The sequence below is a fragment of the Nerophis ophidion genome, linkage group LG24, assembly GCF_033978795.1.
Source record: "Nerophis ophidion isolate RoL-2023_Sa linkage group LG24, RoL_Noph_v1.0, whole genome shotgun sequence".
Classification (NCBI taxonomy): domain Eukaryota; kingdom Metazoa; phylum Chordata; class Actinopteri; order Syngnathiformes; family Syngnathidae; genus Nerophis; species Nerophis ophidion.
Window position 1 is genome coordinate 36,651,419 of NC_084634.1, and position 19,923 is coordinate 36,671,341.

At 40.0% G+C, this 19,923-nt stretch overlaps 1 protein-coding gene across 1 annotated transcript in view; it reads left to right on the forward strand.

Annotated features, from left to right (window-relative positions):
• The first annotated feature begins 238 nt into the window (after positions 1 to 238).
• Positions 239 to 19,923, forward strand: part of nrbp1 (nuclear receptor binding protein 1) — a 38,621-nt gene continuing 18,936 nt past the window's right edge. The window contains exons 1-9 of the mRNA XM_061885719.1: positions 239 to 694; positions 4,258 to 4,502; positions 13,671 to 13,793; positions 15,533 to 15,634; positions 15,717 to 15,806; positions 15,878 to 15,913; positions 16,000 to 16,099; positions 17,852 to 17,935; positions 18,016 to 18,074. Coding sequence (XP_061741703.1) covers positions 4,275 to 4,502; positions 13,671 to 13,793; positions 15,533 to 15,634; positions 15,717 to 15,806; positions 15,878 to 15,913; positions 16,000 to 16,099; positions 17,852 to 17,935; positions 18,016 to 18,074 — 822 coding nt within the window. The 5' untranslated portion in view covers positions 239 to 694; positions 4,258 to 4,274. The remainder of the gene's footprint in view (positions 695 to 4,257; positions 4,503 to 13,670; positions 13,794 to 15,532; positions 15,635 to 15,716; positions 15,807 to 15,877; positions 15,914 to 15,999; positions 16,100 to 17,851; positions 17,936 to 18,015; positions 18,075 to 19,923) is intronic.

Consider the following 19,923-nt stretch of genomic DNA (forward strand, 5'->3'; position numbering starts at 1 on the left):
TTGTGAAATACGTTCGACATTCACTACGTGGTCAACTCAGGCAGACCTTGTATCAAAAGGGGGCTTGTATTAAAAAATGAATTCACTTTAAATGTTAACTTGAATTACTTATTGCAGAAAACCCCGCATATAGATCGCTAATGTTGCCAAACGTCAGGGTATTTTTTTTTTTAGGAAATGTGTTCGCCAAAGGGAGATCGGGGGGGTTAAATGATCTGGCAACTAGTGCCAGTCTGACGGAGGAAGACGTGCTCGTCCCCGTGCTCGTGCCCGCGGTGTAGCTGGAAGTTGACGCCATTATATCCGGTGAAGTCTTCAAATAGCCGTCGCAAACCTTGAATATGACAACTTAATTGTACCACTCACACCTCTTTTGTGTGATATTATCGAATTTGTGTTTCGTAATAGTGTTGTTGTACGAGCCGTGGCTAATATACATCTTGAGTGGCAGCAAGGTTAAGCCAAGGAGCGGCTGGCTGCTAACGTGGCTAGCAGGCAGTTATTTTCACGTTTAACTGCAGTGTTGGCCTTCAAGTATTATTATCACTGGTATAAGTTCCTTCTGGTTACTTTTGGCACTTTTAGCGCACTGCGTACTTCGCTAAGAATCCCAACATTCTTTTGAGCTAGCGAAGGCCGGATACAAAAATCTGTTAAACTGGAGGCGGCACCGTCACATATCTTCCTTTAACACGTAAGTATTACCTTTTTTTTATTTGCTACGACGACTCGTATTTTATCTTTATTCTCGCATATAGCCTTTTATCAAACGCCAGCTGTTGTTCCGCAATGCAAAGTTAGCCGCCACATATCATTCTTCTGGCGTGCGACTATCGATTAGTAAGCCTGGGATATTACACATCTGCTACAACGACTCTTATTTGAACAATAATTTATTCTTTAATGTAGCATTTTATTAAACGGCAGCTGTTGTTCTGCAATGCAAAGTTAGCCGCCACATATCATTCTTCTGGCGTGCGACTATCGATTAGTAAGCCTGGGATATTACATATCTGCTATGACGACTCGTATTTGAACAATAATTTACCATATTTCCTTTAATTGCCGCCAGGGCGCTAATTAATTCAAAACCTCTTCTCACTCCTGTGCTTACCAAAGGCATGCGGTAGAAGTAAGCATGCGCTAATTATTTTAAAACCCTCTTCTCACTCCGACACTTACCAAAGGCATGCAGTAAAAATGTGAGTGTGATGTAAGCTTGGAACTTAAATCCTACTGAATAGCTCTCAATCTTCGTCCCTTTATGCGATTTCAAATTACCGGTATTGAAATCAGCCTCCTCCATTTTGAAAATGATGACAGGGGGAGTGTTACTCGTGGCGTCACGACTGTCCAGGCGGTAATACAAAGCATGCGCTAATTTTGCGAAGCGAGTTTGACCTGGCAGTAATTCAAGGCAGGCGCATACTTCATGCCCTGCAAGCAATTCAAGGAAATATGGGATTCTTTAATGTAGCCTTTTATTAAACGACAGTTGTTGTTCCGCAATGCAAAGTTAGCCGCCACATATCATTCTTCCCGCGTGCGATGATTGATTAGTAAGCCTGGGATATTACATATCTGCTACGACGACTTGTATTTGAACAATAATTTATTCTTTAATGTAGCCTTTTATTAAACGGCAGCTGTTGTCCCGCAATGCAAAGTTAGCCGCCACATATCATTCTTCCCGCGTGCGATGATCGATTAGTAAGCCTGGGATATTACATATCTGCTATGACGACTCGTATTAGAACAATAATTTACCCTATTTCCTTGAATTGCCGCCAGGGCGCTAATTAATTTAAAACCTCTTCTCACTCCTGCGCTTACCAAAGGCATGCGGTAGAAGTAAGCATGCGCTAATTATTTTAAAACCCTCTTCTCACTCCGACACTTACCAAAGGCATGCAGTAAAAATGTGAGTGTGATGTAAGCTTGTACCTTAAATCCTACTGAATAGCTCTCAATTGTCGTCCCTTTATGCGATTTCAAATTACCGGTATTGAAATCAGCCTCCTCCATTTTGAAAATGATGACAGGGGAAGTGTTACTCGTGGGGTCACAACTGTCCAGGCGGTAATATTAAGCATGCGCTAATTATTTCGCGAAGCGAGTTTGACCCGGCAGTAATTCAAGGCAGGCGCATACTTCATGCCCTGCAAGCAATTCAAGGAAATGTGGTATTCTTTAATGTAGCCTTTTATTAAACGGCAGCTGTTGTTTTGCAATGCAAAGTTAGCCGCCACATATCATTCTTCCCGCGTGCGATGATCGATTAGTAAGGCTGGGATATTACATATCTGCTATAGTAATGTATTCGTCAATGTAGCCTTTTATTAAACGCCAGCTGTTGTTCCGCAATGCAAAGTTAGCCGCCAAATACAGTGGGGCAAAAAAGTATTTAGTTAGCCACCGATTGTGCAAGTTCTCCCACTTAAAATGATGACAGAGGTCTGTAATTTTCATCATAGGTACACTTCAACTGTGAGAGACAGAATGTGGAAAAAAACATCTAGGAATTTTAAATAATTTATTTGTAAATTATGGTGGAAAATAAGTATTTGGTCAACCATTCAAAGCTCTCACTGATAGAAGGAGGTTTTGGCTCAGAATCTCACGATACATGGCCCCATTCATTCTTTCCTTAACACGGATCAATCGTCCTGTCCCCTTAGCAGAAAAACAGCCCCAAAGCATGATGTTTCCACCCCCATGCTTCACAGTAGGTATGGTGTTCTTGGGATGCAACTCAGTATTCTTCTTCCTCCAAACACGACGATTTGAGTTTATAGCAAAATGGATACATGGATGATACAGCAGAAGGATTGGGAGAATGTCATGTGGTCAGATGAAACCAAAGTAGAACTTTTTGGTATACACTCAACTCATCGTGTTTGGAGGAAGAAGAATACTGAGTTGCATTCCAAGAACACCATACCTATTGTGAAGCATGGGGGTGGAAACATCATGCTTTGGGGCTGCTTTCCTGTTAAGGGGACAGGACGATTGATCCGTGTTAAGGAAAGAATGAATGGGGCCATGTATCGTGAGATTTTGAGCCAAAACCTCCTTCCATCAGTGAGAGCTTTGAATGGTTGACCAAATACTTATTTTCCACCATAATTTACAAATAAATTATTTAAAATTCCTAGATTTTTTTCCACATTCTGTCTCTCACAGTTGAAGTGTACCTATGATGAAAATTACAGACCTCTGTCATCATTTTAAGTGGGAGAACTTGCACAATTGGTGGCTGACTACTTTTTTGCCCCACTGTATCATTCTTCCACATGCGACTATCGATTTGTAAGCCTGGGATATTACATATCTGCTACGACGACTCGTATTTTAACAATAATTTATTCTTTAATGTAGCCTTTTATTAAACGGCAGCTTTTGTTCCGCCATGCAAAGTTAGCCGCCACATACCATTCATCCCGCGTGCGATGATCGATTAGTAAGCCTGGAACATGGTGACTCATGACTTTTTATTTTTTATTTTTTTTTTTTTATGAATTTATTAACCAATCCAACAAAAAAATACATAATAATGCAATCAAAATTCCAAAACCAAACCCCACCCAGCAACATTCAGAATAGCAATTGAGGACACACAAACACGACACGGTACAATCTAAAAGTAGTGAAGCAAAAATGAATATTATCAATGTTAGTAATAATTTCAAAATAGCAGTGATTTAAAAACTCCCTCATTGATATTATCATTAAAAACGTTAATACGAAAAATAATTTAAAAAAAATGAACAATGCATCGCATCTCATAAGCTGGACAACACACTGTGTCCAATATTTTACACAAAGATACAATAAGTCATATTTTGGTTCATTTAATACTTAAAACAAATTTCAGTAATGGATCCCATATTCCAATGTATGACTCATTATCTAAACTAAATGCAGTATTTTCTACTGATATCATCTCCATAGCTTGTGTATACCAGTCAGTATGAGTTGGACTATCAACATCTATCCATTTTTTTAATATTACCCGTTATGTTATTATGCATATTGAAAGAAATGCATTTTTACTCTTTGATGACATGTTACTAAATTGATTTAGATCCCCAAGAATACAAGTGTGCAATGTCATTGGGATGTTTATATTAAGGATTGTGGTTGCCTCTTTTGTTGTTTTCAACCATAACGCTTTTATCCTCTGACATACAATAAATGAACAAGAGTTCCCTCAGCTGCCTGGAACATGGTGACTCAGGACTTGTTGTCGCACAGCAGGCTCCTTGGCGTGGAACATGTCTGAGGGCCCCGAGGGCAAGCAGGCCCCGGACGCTGTCCAGGAAGCCAAGGCGGACCCCATGGCCGCGGCGCCCGCGGGTCAAGGCGTGTCCCCTCCTGTGTCCGTGGTGAGCCAGCCGCCCCCCGCCGCCGCTGCCACCGAGGACGAGGAAGAGGAAAGCGAGGATGAGTCTGAGATTCTGGAGGAGAGTCCGTGTGGACGCTGGCAGAAGCGCAGGGAAGAGGTACGCATCAGATGTAGCCCCGCCAGGACTGGACGATTACAATAAAAAAAAATTATAATAATCACAAATTGTTACTCTACTAAATTAGTGGTTCTCAAATGGGGGTATGTGTATTCCTGGGGGTACTTGAAGGTATGCCAAGGGGTTTGGAGATTTTTTTTAAATATTCTAAAAATAGCAACAATTCAAAAATCCTTTATAAATATATTTATTGAATAATACTTCAACAAAATCTGAATGAAAGTTCATAAACTGTGAAAAAATACCATATTTCCTTGAATTGCCGCCGGAGCGGTAATTAATTTAAAACCTCTTCTCACTCCGGCGTTTACCAAAGGCATGCGGTAAAGTTAAGCATGCGCTAATTATTTTAAAACCTCACTCTGGCGCTTACCAAAGGCATGTGGTAACTTTAGGCCCGCGCTTATAAATTTATTATTATGGTCTTACCTTTACTTATAAGTGAAGTCCATCCGCAGCTCCTTCTGATCAAAAGCATCAATAACTTGTTTATAGAAGTATCCCTTATCTTTCTTCAGTTTTAAAGACTCTTTGTCTCGATGGAGATCTTCCTTTATTACCTTCTGCTTTGATTGAAAGTCCAGTTTAGAAAACTGTTTTATTTTAGATATGTAATCCTCCATGTTCTCGATTGATTGATTGATTGAAACTTTTATTAGTAGATTGCACAGTTCATTACATATTCCGTACAATTGACCACTAAATGGTAACCCGAATAAGTTTTTCAACTTGTCCACGTTAATCAATTCATGGTTAAAAGTGAAAGCGAGATGAAAAAATAAACGAGCGCTGCTCACTCTTGCTGCTAGTTGTCACTTCTTCTGCAGCCGAGTTGTCGCAAGAAGGATCACTAGCGCCCTCTACCACCAGGAGGCGGGAGTCATTTAATGACTCTTATTTGACACACGCAGCTACGGTATATTAATGAAACATAGCTGCTTACTGTTCTTTTTAGCATATTCAATAGTTTGGACCTGAAATCCTACTGAATAGCTCTGGTGACGTGACGAGTTTGACCCGGCGGACATTCTAGGCATATGCTAATTATTTTGCGAAACAAAATAATTGGCATATGCGCTAATAAAAAATAATATTTTGCGAAACAAGTTTGACCCGGCGTTAATCCTGAGCCGGCGGTAATACTAAGCATGCACTAATTATATTGCGAAACGAGTTTGAGCCGGCAGTAATTCTAGGCAGGCTCATACTATATACCTGGCGGCAATTCAAGGAAATACGGTAATACAACAATGCAATATTCAGTGTTGACAGCTAGATTTTTTGTGGACATGTTCCATAAATATTGAAGTTAAAGATTTCTTTTTTTGTGAAGAAATGTTTAGAATGAAGTTGATGAATCCAGATGGATCTCTATTACAATTCCCAAAGAGGGCACTTTAAGTTGATGATTACTTCTATGTGTAGAAATATTTATTTATAATTGAATCACTTGTTTATTTTTCAACAAGTTTTTAGTTATTTTTATATCTTTTTTTCCCAAATAGTTCAAGAAAGACCACTACAAATGAGCAATATTTTGCACTGTTATACAATTTAAACTGATGACATAGGGCTGTGTTTTACTTTTTTATCTCTTTTTTCAACCAAAAATGCTTTGCTTTGATTAAAAAAATGTTCACGGGGGTTACATCACTGAAAAAAGTTTGAGAACCACTATACTAAATGATTGTAGTTGTAAGACCTCCACCAAGGCCAAACTCAAACGCAAAAAAAGGATAAGAGTCCTAGGTTCTGGCTCAGTGACCTGTGTTTTTGTTAGGAAAAGACTGGTGGTGTCCAAAGTGCAGCCGGGGGCCCATTTGTGGCCCGCAGCTAGAGTTTTTGTGGGCTTGAAACATGTTGAGTTTGAGTTTATTTCAAACATGCAAGCATGCAACGCGATAGATCACAATTTCCAGTTTCTCTTTTCAACATGTTTGAAAAGGAGTAGGAAAAAACAGATCTTATTTAATCCTACCCCTTTTCTTTTACATAACAGTTGCTAAACCTTTTGTTCACTTCCTCTTCTCAATTTATTCTCTATATATAATAGAGGCGGTAGAGCGGCCATGCCAGCAAATTGAGGGTTCCAGGTTCGATCCCCGCTTCTGCCATCCTAGTCACTGCCGTTGTGTCCTTGGGCAAGACAGTTTACCCACCTGCTCCCAGTGCCACCCACACTGGTTTAAATGTAACTTAGAAATTGGGTTTCACTATGTAAAGCGCTTTGAGTCACTAGAGAAAAAGCGCTATATAAATATAATTCACTTCACACTTCATATACTCCATAAGTAATCACAGTAAAAATAAATGAATAATATGAATGAATAATAATTGGTTAAGTAAGTTATATTTCACATGATGAGATAAGTAAGATTATTTTGAGAATGAATGAATGGATGAAATACATTCAGAATGTTTATGTTGGGGGGAAGTAAATATGTAAGAAAAAAGAGCAAAAAGACAATGTAATGAGAAAAAAAAGCTGAAATGTAATACGTTTGAAAAGTCTAAGTATGTGGTGGATATTTTGTAGGGGTATAACGGTACACAAAAATTTCGGTTCGGTACGTACCTCTGTTTAGAGGTCAGGGTTCGGTTCATTTTCGGTACAGTAAGAAAACTACAAAATACATTTTTTTGGTTATTTATTTACCAAATTTGTAAACAATGGCTTTATCCTTTTAACATTGGGAACACTATAATAATTCTGCCCACGTTAATCCACATTAAACTGCCTCAAGTTGTTGCTTTGATTAAATAAAATGACAAAACCTTTCTTCTACATATAAAAAGTGCAACATTAAACAGTTTCCATTGAAACTGTTTAATGTCAACTCATCATGCTTAATTTATTACAGCATTTGGTCAGCCTGTAGTTTACTTTTATTATGTAAATGTTGTATTTTTATCAACATGTGATAGCAGGGAACCTGCTATTCAAAACTAGGCTTCTACATTACTAATGATTCATGTAACTATACCTGAAAAATAGTACAATTGCAATAGGAGAGACTATTCATCCCTAAACACAATGGAATTCAATGAAATAACAGACAGACAGGGCTTTGCTGTCCCTGACACGCACACACACACACACAGCAAAATGAGCTAACGTTACGCTAAAAGCTAATTAGGCTTCATCTCAAGCCTAGACTTTGAGCGAGCTGAGCTACAGTTTACGTTTCTAGAAGGTCAACGGGCTCATAGTGATGTTTGTAATAGTTGTGACTGGGAAGTGTTTAGTATAATTTGAGTAGAGTCCGCTCCTCCCCTGCTAAACGAATATCTCTGCTCGATGCTGAAGGATTGACTACATCGCTCTGAAGTCTGAATACGCACTGCTGATTGGCTGTTACATCGCTCTGAATACGCACTGCTGATTGGCTTTGTATGTAACGATCAGATGGTTGTGTGGGCGGGACAATGAGGCAGAGGCAGAAAGCAGAACAGCTTGTGAAGATTTCTGCTTCCGAACTCGTTTGGTACGCCCGCGTGCCGAACCGAAACCCCCATACCGAAAGGGTTCAATACAAATACACGTACCGTTACACCCCTAATATTTTGAAATTAAAGAAATCATGTTGTTTGTCCATCCGTCTTGGCCCTGCGATGAGGTGGTGACTTGTCCAGGGTGTACACCGCCTTCCACCTGAATGCAGCTGAGATAGGCTCCAGCACCCCCCCGTGACCCCAAAAGGGACAAACGGTAGAAAATGGATGGATGGATACATACGATAGTTTTTCATTGCAATTGAAATCACGGTTAATAACACGATTAATTATTAATTTGAAAACATGTTTATTGCCCAAGAAAGGGTTGGACTCCGCCAAGGCTGCCCTTTGTCACTGATTCCATTCATAACTTTTATGTACAGAATTTCTAGGCGTGGTCAGGGCGTTGAGGGGATCCAGTTTGGTGGCTGCAGGATTAGGTCTCTGTTTTTTGCAGATGTGGTCCTAATGGCTTCATCTGGCCAGGATCTTCAGCTCTCACTGGATCGGTTCGCAGCCGAGTGTGAAGCGACTGCGATGAGAATCAAACTAGGGCTGGGCGATATGGCCTTTTTTAATACCTCGATATTTTTTAGGCCATGTCACGATACACAATATATATATCTCAATATTTTGCCTTAGCCTTGAATGAACACTATATGTATATAATCACAGCAGTATGATGATTATGTGTGTCTACATTAAAACATTCTTCTTCATACTGCATTAATATATGCTACTTTTAAACTTTCATGCAGAGAGGGAAATCAACTAGTCAATTTAGCAAAACAGTTATTAAGTAGTGGCACAAACATTCATGTCATTTCCAAACAAAGTACAAGATTGTCAGAGACATTTTAAAACAAGCTATGAGTGCACTTTTGTGCATGATGTCACTAAGATGACATATCAAAACAACACTAAATTAAAGTGCAGTTTTTGAATAGAACACCACTACAATAGTTAAAAACAAATAAAGTGAACTTTTGTGCATGATGTCACACAAGATATTTAAATAAGTGTCAAATAAAAATGAGCTGCATAATAGGAAATCAAATCGCTATGTGGTTGTTTACTGCGGACATTGTTGACTATTTTTTTCATACGATGTTGATCTGGAAATGGTTGCGTCGGGATTTTGTTGGTATGGCACCAAATGGAAATGTTGACCTGCGGAGTAATCACTCTTCATTCTCTAGCGGATGACTTTTCAAATGATGCTACATATTAGCAGTAATGCTACTTTTTGTAGCAACACTTTTGCCGCACACTTGACAAATTACGGTTGTCTGTTCGACATATTCCCACTTGAAGCCAAACCACCGCCAGACATGCTGTTTTTTTTGGGAATCAATTCTTCCTTCATTTGTTACCAGATTTGCACCTTCTTTCTCTCGTATTACCACTCGCACCACAGCTAAAGTTACCCATGCCGCTACCTCTCTGCTCGTTGAGGGCGTATACGTATGTGACGTATGTAAGAAGGTGCGCTTGCTGTCTGTGAGAAGAGCCTGTAGTGTAATGCCAGCAGCTAAAAGCAACTGCATGAGAACGTATACTCCAATATCACCATATAGTCATTTTCTATATCGTACAGAGACAAACCCGCGATATATCGATATCGCCCAGCCCTAAATCAAACTACAAAGCAAACTATAACCTGATACCAAAGAATGTAAAACTATTCTTCTCAACTAAAGAGGAGAAATATAACCTCAGAGGAAAATCTAATTTAAAACATTTGTATGCACGTACAACACTTGGAACATTTAGCATATCAGTATGTGGAAATAAATAATGGAATGGATTAAGTAAAGACGTTAAACATTGTGCCGATTTGATCCAGTTTTAAAGGTTGTTCAAATTAATAGTGCTTACTAAGTACAAAGAAGAATTATGAGAAATACTTTCAACCTTATTGAAAATAAGATATTCTTCATCTCAGTATGTTTATAATGACTGACTTAATTACATATTACAAAACTGTTTTATTACTCATTCACAGTTGTCATTTTACTACGGAAAGGTCAGTAAATATATGTATATATTTGTAAACGCTCTGAAGTGGGAAAGGGGTAGGGGATCCATCTACGTTCCCATCCTCACCTATGGTCATGAGCTTTGGGTTATGACCGAAAGTACAATATCACGGGTTCAAGCGGGGGAAATGAGTTTCCTCCACCGGGTGGAGGAAACTCTATCCCTTAGAGATAGGGAGAGAAGCTCTGTCATTCGGGAGGAACTCAAAGTAAAGCCACTGCTCCTCCACATCGAGAGGAGCCAGATGAGATGGTTCGGGCATCTGGTCAAGATGCCACCCGAACGCCTCCCTAGGGAGGTGTTAAGAGCACGTCCGACCGGTAAGAGGCCACGGGGAAGACCCAGGACACGTTTGGAAGACTATGTCTCCTGGTTGGCCTGGGAACGCCTCGGGATCGCCCGGGAAGAGCTGGACGAAGTGGCTAGGGAAAAGGAAGTCTGGGCTTCCCTGCTTAGGCTGCTGCCCCCGCGACCCGACCTCGGATAAGCGGAAGAAGATGGATGGATGGTGTATTGCCCCACCAAAATTCAACATTAAAGAACTGCACTTTTTTGGTATTTTGCCTGTAATTCACAATCCTTATGAGAGACAAGAACACATCCATCCATCCATCTTCAACCGCTTATCCGGAATCGTATCGTGGGGACAATAGCCCCAGCAGAGACCCCCAGGCTTCCCTCTCCAGAGCAACATTAGCAACTTCCTCCTGGGGCATCCCGAAGCATTCCCAGGCTACAGAGGAGATGTAATCCCCCCATCTGGTCTTTGGCCTGCCCCGGTGTCTACTCCCAGTGGGACGTGCAGCGAGGACCTCCCCAGGGAGACGCTCGTGAGGCATCTCCGAACCACCCTAGGCTGGCTCCTTTCCAAGCGAAGGAGCAGCGGCTCTACTCAGTCTCTCTCGGGTGACTGAACTTCTCACCCTTTTTCTAAGGGAGATGCCAGCCACCCTTCTGAGGAAACTTGTATCCGCGATCTTATCCTTTCCGTCATGACCCACACTTCATGACCGTAGGTGAGAGTAGGAATAGATAGATAGATAGATAGATAGATAGATAGTACTTTATTGATTCCTTCAGGAAAATTAAAATTCCAGCAGCAGTGTACAGAGTTGAGATCAATTTAAAGAAAAAAGTAAAAAGTAAATAATGGGGGTTTAAAAGGAAACAAAATAGAGAAATATTACAAAAAGAATAAAAACCATGGGAATAACAATATAACAGTAAAATAAGAATATAACAATACAAACTAGGCAGTAGTGACCATGTTATGAAAACGTATTGCACTGTTAATGTTTTGCATCCCCTGTCATCCTAGCGCCAATAATCCATTTACATTTTGTAACCTGAATATTAGCCATGTTTTATATTGTTATTTTAACTACTAACATAAAAGGGGAACTGCACTTTTTGATGGGGGGGAATTTTGCCTATCTTTCACAAGAACATGTTTTTTTGTTTTTTGTTTGCTTTCTAACCTTTAATCTGCTCATTCCCGGTGGCTTGCAACACAGCTAATGGGAGCAATCCAATTAAAATGCTTCCAAAACCCGCTAACAATTCTTAGTGTACCTTCCATAACCTGCATATTAATACGCTGTTGCAGCATTGTTATTGTAAGAGTAACACTGAAGAACTGTTTTTCCAGCGTGGTAACACGTTGCCTTGCGCACACACACACACACACACACACACACACACACACACACACACACACACACACACACACACACACACACAGTGGTACAACAAGCAGGGTATAGTGTATAAAGCAAACTATAACCTGCTACCCAAGAATGTACAATAATTATTCTCAACAAAATAGGAGAAATATAACCTTAGGGGAAAATCAAATTTAAAACATTTGTATGCTGAATTAAATTATGGAACTGATTAACCAAAGAAATCAAACAAAGCACCAAAATAATTCAGTTTAAGAGACTGTTCAAACTACACGTGTTCACAAAGTACACAGAAGAATTATGATGACCATCCTGAACCCTTTTTTTTATTGAGACAAATATTTATGTATTTATATTTATTTGCTTACTATGGTACAGGCTCCAGCACCCTCGCGACCCCCAAAAAAAGGGACAAGTGTTATAAAATAGCTATGGTATGAAAAGGGGTAGGATTAAATAAGCTCTGCTTCTTCCGACTCCTTTTCGGACATGTTGTAATGAAACAACTGGAATTGTGTGATGCATTACATTGTATCGTCTACATGATTGAAATAAACTGAACTGAACTGATCTGAAATGCGAAAATCATATGCTTTACTTTATTAGGCATACTAGCGCTGTGTCAAAAAAAGAGGTGAGATCTCAAACTTCTTGTAGACGTGGTCTTTTTTTCCACTCATGGGCTTACTCATCCGTTTCCCCGTCACAACCTCCAGAATTTGCATGCATGTTGCGCGGCATAGTAATCTTTTTTTTTAAGTGATCGAAATTTAAAATTCAATTGTCCAGCCTTAATCCATGCAGGAATTGTGTTTAACAATAAAATGCTCTGATACATGCGTGTCAAACTCTGGCCCGCGGGCCAAATTTGGCCCGCCGTACAATTTAATTTGGCCCTTGATGCAAAATCAAATCAACATTAGAGCTGGCCCACTCGTACTATAAAGGCACTGCCTTTAGCATTGTCTACAATATGTTGTCACGTCCGCTTTTACTCCATACAAACAGCGTGCCGGCCAAGTCACATGATATATGCGACTTGCACACACACTTAAGTGAATGCTAAGCATACTTGCTCAACAGCCATACAGGTCAGACTGAGGGTGACCTTTTAAACAACTTTAACACTGTTACACATATGCGCCACACTGTGAACCCACACCATACAAGAATGACTAACACATTTCGGGAGAACATCTGCACCGTAACACAACGTAAACACAACAGAACAAATACCCAGAACCCCTTGCAGCACTGACTCCCACCAAAACCCGCCCCCAACACATATCATTATTATTTTATTTTAAGATTTATTAGCCTGTGGAAAAATGTAATGTTGATATTTACCTCAGAAGGCTGCAAATAGAAAAGAGGCATTAAATGTTTTATTTAAATTGTATTTATTTGACCATTTATTTATTTTTCATTTGTTTTTTGAATGTGGATTTTGCACTACTAAGTTATATAATTATTGCTTGTTCCATATTCATTGTTAAGCAAATCGGTGTAGCAAACTGAGCAATAATTAACAATTTATTGATGCACTTTCTCTTGTTACTTCAAGGCTTGAATGTTTGACTCATTCATTATTGTTATTTCATTTTCAAATTTATTATTAGCCCGTGGACAAAGTTTATTTTGATATTTACCTCAGAAGGCTGCAAATAGAAAAGAGGCACTCAATTTTTATTAAAATGTTATTTGATATGCTATTGATATTTTTTAATTATTATTATTATTTGAAACTCGATTTTGCATGTCACTATAAAGTTATATAAGCCTTGCTTGTTCATTATTCATGCAAAACTTGTTTGGGTCCCTATTTAAAGGTTCATTTGTTCAACCCTTGGCTTTGTTTAGTTTAAAATTTTGACCCACTCTGTATTTGACTTTGACACCCCTGCTCTGATACCTTTTGTCCTTCTCGTAGGTAAATCAGCGTAATGTGCCAGGCATTGATAATGCTTACCTGGCTATGGACACTGAGGAAGGAGTGGAGGTGGTGTGGAATGAAGTCATGTTCTCAGAAAGGAAAAACTTCAAACTACAAGAGGTAGGTAGGCCCTCAGTTGAGCCCTTGCTTGACACCATGTGTCACACAAGCTGTTGTTGGGGACGGATGATATATCAATCTTCTTCCATATCACAGACATGATGAAGAGGCCTGCAAGTGCTTTTTATTTGGGGAGCGGTCCACTGCAACACTTATTTACTCGTAGAGAAGAGTGATACGATCTCATTTCAGTTGTCAAAAGACTGGATTTGCAGCTACACACCTTTTTGAAAAAGTGTATCAGCAAGAGCTTACTACAGTATCACTAAATGTGACGACAAAGTGGCTTAGTAGGCAACACCTGCTTTGTCATCCTATTCTCTGGCAGACCAGGAGCAGCGTTTTCTTGACCCCATGGTCCTGTCTTACCAAGTATATTCTGCAACACCGCAGCAACGTAACATATAGCCCGAAATAAACTGAAAGTTAAAAAAATGAGCCTCAAAGTGTCTCAAAAATCTGCACAAGCCACAACGACATCCTCGGTTCAGATCCCACATCAGTGCAAGGAAAAACTCAACCCAGTGGGATGACAATGAGAAACCTTGGAGAGGACTGCAGATGTGGGTGACACTCCCCGATCTAGGGTAGACCGGTGCAATGGACGTCGAGTGGGTCTAACATAATATTGTGAAAGTCCAGTCCATAGTGGATCTAACATAATAGTGAGAGTCCAGTCCATAGTGGATCTAGCATAATATTGTGAATGTCCAGTCAATAGTGGATCAAACATAATAGTGAGAGTCCAGTCCATAGTGGGGCCAGCAGGAGACCAACCGATGCGCAGAAAAGAAACGGCAGATCAACTGGTCTAAAAAGGGGGTCTATTTAAAGGCTAGAGTATACAAATGAGTTTTAAGATGGGACTTAAATGCTTCTACTGAGGTAGCATCTCTAACTGTTACCGGGAAGTCATTCCAGACTACTGGAGCCTGAATAGAAAACGCTCTATAGCCCGCAGACTTTTTTTGGGCTCTGGGAATCACTATAAGCCGGAGTTCTTTGAACGCAGATTTCTTGCCGGGACAAATGGTACAGTATAATCAGCAAAATGGGATGGAGCTAGACCGTGTAGTATTTTATACGTAATTAGTAAAACCTTAAAGTCACATCTTAAGTGCACAGGAAGCCAGTGCAGGTGAGCCAGTACAGGTGTAAAATGATCAAACTTTCTTGTTCTTGTCAAAAGTCTAGCAGCCGCATTTTGTACCAACTGTAATGTTTTAATGCTAGACATAGGGAGACCTGAAAATAATACGTTACAGTAATCCAGACGAGACGTAACGAACGCATGAATAATGATATCAGCGTCGCTAGTGGACAAAATGGAAAAAATGTTAGCGATATTACGGAGATGAAAGAAGGGCGTTTTAGTAACACTCTTGATGTGTGACTCAAAGGAGAGAGTAGGGTGTAAGATAATACCCAGATTCTTTACCGAGTTCCCTTGTGTAATTGTTTGCTTGTCAAATATTAAGGTGGTATTATTAATTATTATATTGTCATTTGCATCACAATATTCAAATGTAAGTAACACTTATCTCAAATTCAAATTGTGTATTCCTGCTGTCATCTTTTTAGTAATGTTTTTGCAGTCTTTGTTTTGATGACTAAAGTCTTTGGGCCGAAAATTTTCGGTGACCGTAAATTCGGTGCTTCACTTCTTTTAATGTGTGTGTGTATACATACACTATCATTGCTATCTGTCATTGAGCCTTTTTTCTCATTTCTCTCCGCAGGAAAAAGTCAGAGCCGTCTTTGACAATTTGATCCAGCTGGAGCATTTAAACATTGTGAAGTTCCACAAGTACTGGGCGGACGTCAAAGAGAACAGAGCCAGGGTAGATCCAAAAACTCTCAGGTTTTTGTCGTCCAACAGCGCTTGTATTCCATTGTTGACTCGTTTACTTGTCTTGGCTACAGGTCATTTTCATCACGGAGTACATGTCCTCTGGAAGTCTCAAACAGTTTCTGAAAAAGACAAAGAAGAATCACAAGACCATGAATGAAAAGGTGTGCAAGAGAAGTATAGGCCAAAGCAAACATTTGTGATTATTGTAATCGTGTGGTGATATTTCTTCCAGGCGTGGAAGCGCTGGTGCACACAGATACTGTCTGCTCTCAGGTGAGCTTCTGCACTTTATTGTCAACCTAGCACATCCACTTCTGCTATCCTCCGCTTCTTACCAACGGTTCTACTTTATACCTCAGCTATTTGCACTCGTGTGATCCTCCCATCATCCACGGCAACCTGACCTGTGACACCATCTTCATTCAGCACAACGGTCTCATCAAGATCGGCTCAGGTAGATGACACACAACAGTTTCGTGCTAATTACTAAAAATCAGTCACTAGTTAGTTACTAGTTACTTTATTTCAAAAGTAACTCAGTTACTTAGATAGTTAATAGTTAAGTAGTTGCTGTGAAAAGGTTACTTCTTTTTTTTTAAGGCTCCCATGAATGCCCTTTTAGCCTTCATTTCAGTACGGTTATTGCACTGGAGAACAATACAATCTTTTGATCAACTTGACATGCATTTGCTGCACTGTACTTTGCTAAGCCATGTGGTCTACATACAACACACAAATACAAAGATATGTTTCAAAAGGCCAATTTATTTCAGGTCTGAACAAATTGACAAAAATATTTTAAATAGCTGCCACCTAACATACAAACAGCATAATAACCAAATAGCTGTAAACCTGGCTTCACTTAAAGAAGGCACACTTGACATACACAAAGCCTAACCAGGCATTTTTTCCTCAAGGAATTGTGAAATAAAATCATGTCTTCAGGACATCAACACTGTATTGAAGCCCTGAACACTCTACGCATTTCCCCAGTTTTAGTTTAGAGATAAGGAAAGATTGGCCTGGCCCACTAGGAGCCCTCTTAATGTTTGTGAACTTCATAGTCTATACATTTAGAGTGATGTGATAATCAAACACTCTAGAAGTCTAGCTAGGGCGGCATAGCTCGGTTGGTAGAGTGGACGTGCCAGCAACTTGAGGGTTGCAGGTTCGATTCCCGCTTCCGCCATCCTAGTCACTGCCGTTGTGTCCTTGGGCAAGACACTTTACCCACCTGCTCCCAGTGCCATCCACACTGGTTTAAATGTAACTTAGATATTGGGTGTCACTATGTAAAGCGCTTTGAGTCACTTGAGAAAAGCGCTATATAAATATAATTCACTTCACTTCACTAGAATGAAAGAGTATATAAGAGAATTGACAGTGTGTACCTTCAGTGCTGAATGTTGAGTGTAGCTCGCTTTCCATTTTTATTTACTCGCTGTACAGGTACGTGGAAAATGTTTTCCATGCCATTTGCTGTTTGACGCCTGTATCATGCTTATTAACTGCCTAAAATTGGGTGACTCCACTGTAGAAATAGCCTGCATGTCTTCTAACACATATGCTGCAATGGCTCTATCAATGTTGTCCTGGCTAGCAGTCCCCCTTCATTAAAATCCTTAGGTGGCGGTGAAGTAGCATCGGAGTCTGTGTCTCTCTTTACTAGCTTTGTCGAAGCATGTTGCTTTTGTAGCTGTTTCAGCAGATTTTAATTGCTGTTTTGGGCAGTAGATAGGATCTTTAATTTAAGACACAACTTACATTTAACTAAAAATGTATTTTCTTTGTGCTCGACAAAAGAAAAGTAGTGAGAATACCTCCAAGTTAAGAAACTCTGCTTCAGCTCCGCCATGATGTCTTGTTAGCAAACACACACGCCCTGCCCTCACCCACACACAGCATGCCTCTTCTCTCCCTTGTGACACACGAAGATTCAGAAGGATGACACCGCAGCTCTCCAATAAAACACTCAGATCTTCTGTTTCTAGCCGATACTACATAAAAAATAATGTAAAATAACGCAGTAACGCATCATGTCGTAACAGAGTTATTGAATATAAAAAATAACGCGCTAGACTACTAGTCACCGCTGAAAATAACAGTGTCACAGTAACATGTTACTCTGTGACGCGTTAGTCCCAACACTGCACAACAGTACAGATCTTCATCATAGTCAAGCTAAAACAATGGATTCTTTTTTTAGTGGCCCCGGACACCATCAACAACCATGTCAAAACATGCCGGGAAGAGCAGAAAAGCCTTCATTTTTTTGCTCCAGAATATGGAGGTAAGATCTGTTGATGGAGGAGTTGTCTCACATGCAGTATTGTGGATGTTATGTTCATCACGGGATGTCTGCTTTTCTAGCGGTTGCCAATGTCACCACTGCAGTGGATATCTACTCCTTTGGAATGTGCGCTTTAGAGGTGAGGACTTGCATTCTATTGGCTCTTTAAAGGGGAACATTATCACAATTTCAAAAGAGTTAAAAACAATAAAATTCAGTTCCCAGTGGCTTTTTGTATTTTTTGAAGTTTTTTTCAAAATGTTACCGGTCTCGGAATATCCCTAAAAAAAGCTTTAAAGTGCTTGATTTTCGCTATTTGCGATGCGACCATCCATTTCCCTGTGACGTCACACAGTGCTGCCAATGTAAACAAACAATTGCGAATACCACAGCAAGATATAGCGACATTAGCTGGGATTCAGACTCGGATTTCAGCGCCTTAAGAGATTCAACAGATTACGCATGTATTGAAACGGATGGTTGGATTATGAAAGTATTGAAGAAGAAACTGAAGCTATTGAGCGAATTGCTATTGACGCTATTCATAGCCATAGCATGGCCGAATAACTGCGATAGCATCAGCGGTAAAATGTGCGGACCAAACGATCAGGACTTTCGCATCTCGTGACACTGGAGCAACTTAAATCAGTCGATTGGTAAGTGTTTTTTTCGCATTAAATGTGGTTGGAAGGAAACGTAATATAGTTGCAAATGCATCTGCAGGTTATCCATACATCTCTGTGCCATGTCTGCTTTAGCACCGCCGATAAATAGCATGTTAGCATCGATTAGCGTAGCATGTTAGCATCGATTAGCTGGTAGTCAACATCAACAAAACTTACCTTTGTGATTTCGTTGACTTTATCGTTGCAAATGCATCTGCGGGTTATCCATACATCTCTGTGCTATGTCTGCTTTAGCACCGCCGGTAAATAGCATGTTAGCGTCAATAATCGTAGCATGTTAGCATCGATTAGCTGGCAGTCACGTTGCGACCAAATATGTCTGATTAGCACATAAGTCAACATCAACAAAACTCATCTTTGTGATTTCGTTGACTTAATCGTTGCAAATGCATCTGCAGGTTATCCATACATCTCTGTGCCATGTCTGTCATCGCCGGTAAAATGTGGAGACACTCCCGCACATTCAATGGGGGTCTGGCAACGGACACTTTGGCATCTTCGGGCCAGTGGTGCAACTTGAATCCCTCCCTGTTAGTGTTGTTACACCCTCCGACAACACACCGACGAGGCATGATGTCTCCATTGTTCCAAAAATTAGTCGGAAAATAACAGAGCTGAGACCCAATGTTTACAATGTGTTGAAAAAGAAAATGGCGGCTGTATTACCTCGGCGACGTCACATTTTGACGTCATCGACTCCAGAGCGATAAACAGAAAGGCGTTTAATTCGCCAAAATTCACCCATTTAGAGTTTGGAAATCGGTTAAAATATATGGTCTTTTTTTCTGCACCATCAAGGTATATATTGACGCTTACATAAGTTTGGTGATAATGTTCTCCTTTAAACCACCTGACAAGGCATCATTTGTGCTGCAACACAAACAAGCGTTCATTCACGATTTACTCTACTGTGCCTTTTTCGTACAATTTGGACCCTGCGCCTTGTAAAACAACGCAACGAATTTGTGGAATTGTTTTGCTAGCAGTCAGAATACAAATAGTTTTAAAAACTAAAACAAGCTAACAAACTGCAAGTAAACTCTGTCAATTGTGCTATAGCACCATATTTTAGACCAGTTGACTCACTGTGGGTGCTGCAGTGTCCTTCCTTTTAGTCCTTTCAACCGAAAGTAGAATTGCCGTTCAGTCTTCTAGCCGTCCCCAACTTTTTTACTTGTTTGGATGCTCTATTGATCACTCCAAGCAACGTTTGTAAGTTTCACATTATATCTTAAACTGTTTATACTTAATAAAATCGTTTCATGTCTGCAGGAGTGTTAGGAATATTTTGTATGTGCTATG